A 3,475-nucleotide genomic window follows, 5' to 3' on the forward strand; every position below is an offset into this window, starting at 1 on the left:
CACAACAAATATGGTAGAAAAAGAAGTTAAAATCTTGTTTATTGTACAATCTAGTCCCTCCTAGTACAGCGTACCAACACATGTTATTATTGGTTTCCATCCTAATTTTCCACAATTTCTGTCAATTTATGTCATGATACAGTAAACAACACCGCAAGTATCATATCATGCTCAGCACAGAAACTTCCACCTTTACATTAACATAATAAGCAGGCTAACAAATTCTGATCCATATAAAGCATTTCTTCATTAGCACCTGTAATACTCATAAAGAAAAAAGTAGAAAAGACATGAACACAATGAGTTATACACATCCAAAGACTACGGAGGTTGGTACAAGTTACAACACCTTCAAGGAGTAGCGTTAGAAGAGGACGCAATCTTCCATTTTCAGCCATTTGTCTTACATTGTTCTCACATTTTGCTAGATTCTCCAGCGTTTTATCAGCCTTTTCAACAGTCAGAAGATTTTCCGAGTTGCTGCTAGCCATTCCAACTAGCATAAGAATTGCTCCATTAACTAAACCAATCTTTTCACACAATAATTCAGATTCCGAGAGCTCATACAGTAAAGAAACAGCTTCTTCTCTCTCTTTGGATTGCTCATTCGATAAGAATTTGACTATCATGCGCACAGTGTCCCCTTCAGCCATTATTTCCTGCAAAAAAGACAGTTAAAGACAGGAAATCATAACTTAACCTGCATATATAAAACATACAGTGAAATGTCAACCTTTGACAACCTTATTATCGGAGTCATCCTCTACCACAATACGAAGTGTTTCCAGAGCCTTACACCGAACCAGACGACTACTGCTTTTCAGCATATTGACTATCACTGGTGTCAGTTCTGCATTACGGATTACATGCTTATTTGACCGATTGTTTAGGCACAGTTGCTGGACAAACTTCAGAGCCTGTAAAATGTCGTTATCTGGGCTGCCCATCGATAATGACCTATGAGCCATGTCAAGCTGAGCAGCTTCATTCCGCGCCTTCCATTCTTCAATTGTGTTCCGTAAAGCAATACTTGGATTTAGTTCCGTGCTTCTTAGCTCTCTCAAAGTCAACGGGCAAACGAGCCGTCTTCGACTCTCCTTACACTCCCCGAACCATTTCTCAATGGCCTCTCTCTCAAATGTTTGCCCGTTCTCCAACGTCACGGGATCTCGCATTACTTGTTTAGTTAGAGGGCAAATAAATGCATCGTAAATAGGTTCAATACGTAGTCTATCAAAATGGAGGCTGTCATCAGATTGACCACCTGGATCATAATTTCCATCCCAGCTTCCAGCCATCAGATTCAAAGTAGCTGCTAGAGAAAACAACATTACTTCTTTCAATAAAGGTTATGTAACAATCTATAATTACATTATTCGAGTTGATCCCTCTTGATAACATGCAGTTATTTCCACTTATTAGGCTTCTTTAGTGATTCAGATAAAAAATTTATCTTCAGAGACAAGGAAAATAGCATGGATCACCAACTTCGATATAAATGAGGACTTGGGTTTCCAACCAATTTTTCTTAACATTTGAGTCTTAACCTTCAAGTTTTGAGCCCTTCGGTCCCACTAGGGATTCAATACAAACAAAGGGATAAAAGTCTTGTCTTTTGCACATTCTGTATAGATATGTGTCAGAAAGACAATTAACCTTAAACCTTAAAAGTGGGAAGCAGAATGTCCCTTCCCTCAACTCACCCAATCAGCCCCTGCCCGTTGTCCCCCAAGGGCGTCACCCCCTCCACCCCTATTATTTTTGTTTCTCCCCTGCCCCTGTTGTGTGTGCTTCAAAAGAGGGTGCAGGCAGTTTCATTTAACAGGCAACTTCCACCAAAATAGCATCAATGACTTCTGTTTCGATATATGTTTAGGGTAATGACGTATTTAGTTCTATTTCATAGGCTTGTAATCTCTAGAAGAGAAAGCAAGAGGTACAGAATGAACAGTTTTTAATTTAGGCTATACAAATCCAAATAAAAGGGGAAGCTGTAAGCTATAACCAAAAGAATTTGATTAAAATTTCTTTTAATCAAAATCAAATTAACAGAATTGGGTGTGGAATGATCCATCTCTTGTGTGTTTTATTTAGCAAGGCCGCTAGCTGGTGTCAAAGGAAGTAATAAAACTGAATAAATCACAACAATACTTAAGCAGAGACAAGACTTCCCTTTTCATTTATTTCACTTTAAATCGAGCACAAGAGTAAAACATTGAAAGAAATAGCAAAAAGAAAACATTGGAAATGCTCGAACCGGTAACCAGCAACTAATTAAGCCAATGCTCTCTCTTATCACCTATACTCACGAATTGAAACTAAGAACGTGTTTGGCTTACCTCAAAGAGTTCACTTGCTTACAAGTAAATACGTTGGTTCTTAAAATGAATATTTTGTTACTGGTTAAAGTTGTAAATAAGTTGCAAGCAAAAAGAGATAACATATCCAAACATGTTAGAAAACAAAAACTTACGAACTTGTACTTTTTTTACCTAAACCAAAAGACACGCTTAGTTAAGCCAATGTTCTCTTACTTCTCTATTCACATAGCTGATCATCTAGCATTATTTATGAATAAGCTCTTTTATCATTCCTCTTGTTCAAATGCTTTCTCTTGAATTCGAAATAAGAATTGCACCTTAGAACTTCACTTTCTAACTCCTGAATCAACCGACACCACCAATCATTCTTTATCCCTATTTTACTTGACACTTGAAAGGAGAAACCAAAACCAAAAGTAACAGAAAAATAGAAGTCTCCAGTTTCATTATGTTTCAAGATATCAGTTGCTAAAACTCGTTTTCAAGACTATTTAACCAGCATTTCTAATCCTAGTTTAAAGCATAAATAACTTTTTCGAAGTATATGTAAAACTGGCTCTGATATAAACTTTTCAAATGCAAAATAAGCACCTTCAAGAGCTATCTAAGATCATCAAATCCCCAATATGATTTCAACTAACTAAGATTAAACGAAAACAAACCTATAAGAATTCCAAATTCAGTCCATTATTAATATTAATCTAGTTCCATCCAAAATTCAACCCACATGGTAAACCCCAATCTAACTTTAAAATAAAAAATAAAAAAATCATCGAAAAGGTGAGACCAAGAAACTTAAAATCATTACCTAGTTGAAATCTTTCAAATTTTAATGTCGCATCAAAATAATATTTTCAAGAATCCCCACAAAAATCCAAACCCGAATTCAATAATTCTAAAAATTCCATAAATCTTGAATTATGGGTTCTTCAGCTTCTGATCCATGGAGGTGTGGAGGAGGAAAAAGGGGATATATTAACTAATAATTGTATATAATAAAGTGGTAGAAGAGGGGAATAGAGTTGACTAACAGCCAACAGTCATCGTTTTTGAACAGTAAAAGAAGTACGATAAAAAGAAAGCGCATAGTAGTTACGAAATTCTCATTCTCTATCCAATGAGACACCATCCTTTCTGGCTGTCGTGTCGTGTCG

At 36.3% G+C, this 3,475-nt stretch overlaps 1 protein-coding gene across 3 annotated transcripts; it reads right to left on the reverse strand.

The window, feature by feature from the left end:
* Window positions 1-27: 27 nt before the first annotated feature.
* LOC111389774 (U-box domain-containing protein 44-like) lies at window positions 28-3,390 on the reverse strand. Of its 3 annotated transcripts, none has more exons than XM_023014739.1 (3): window positions 3,130-3,390; window positions 744-1,315; window positions 29-659 (listed from the first exon to the last, which is right to left on the reverse strand). In XM_023014739.1, exons 2-3 carry the CDS (start codon window positions 1,296-1,298, stop codon window positions 198-200), a joined length of 1,017 nt encoding a protein of 338 aa, XP_022870507.1. In that variant the 5' UTR covers window positions 1,299-1,315; window positions 3,130-3,390; the 3' UTR covers window positions 29-197. The 3 variants fall into 3 exon arrangements, with proteins under 3 accessions (XP_022870510.1, XP_022870507.1, XP_022870508.1); XM_023014740.1 differs by having other exon boundaries at window positions 744-1,312; window positions 3,130-3,389; XM_023014742.1 differs by lacking the exon at window positions 3,130-3,390 and having other exon boundaries at window positions 28-659; window positions 744-1,312.
* Between the last annotated feature and the right edge of the window lie 85 nt (window positions 3,391-3,475).

The sequence above is a fragment of the Olea europaea genome, unplaced genomic scaffold, assembly GCF_002742605.1.
Source record: "Olea europaea var. sylvestris unplaced genomic scaffold, O_europaea_v1 scaffold6206, whole genome shotgun sequence".
Classification (NCBI taxonomy): Eukaryota; Viridiplantae; Streptophyta; class Magnoliopsida; order Lamiales; family Oleaceae; genus Olea; species Olea europaea.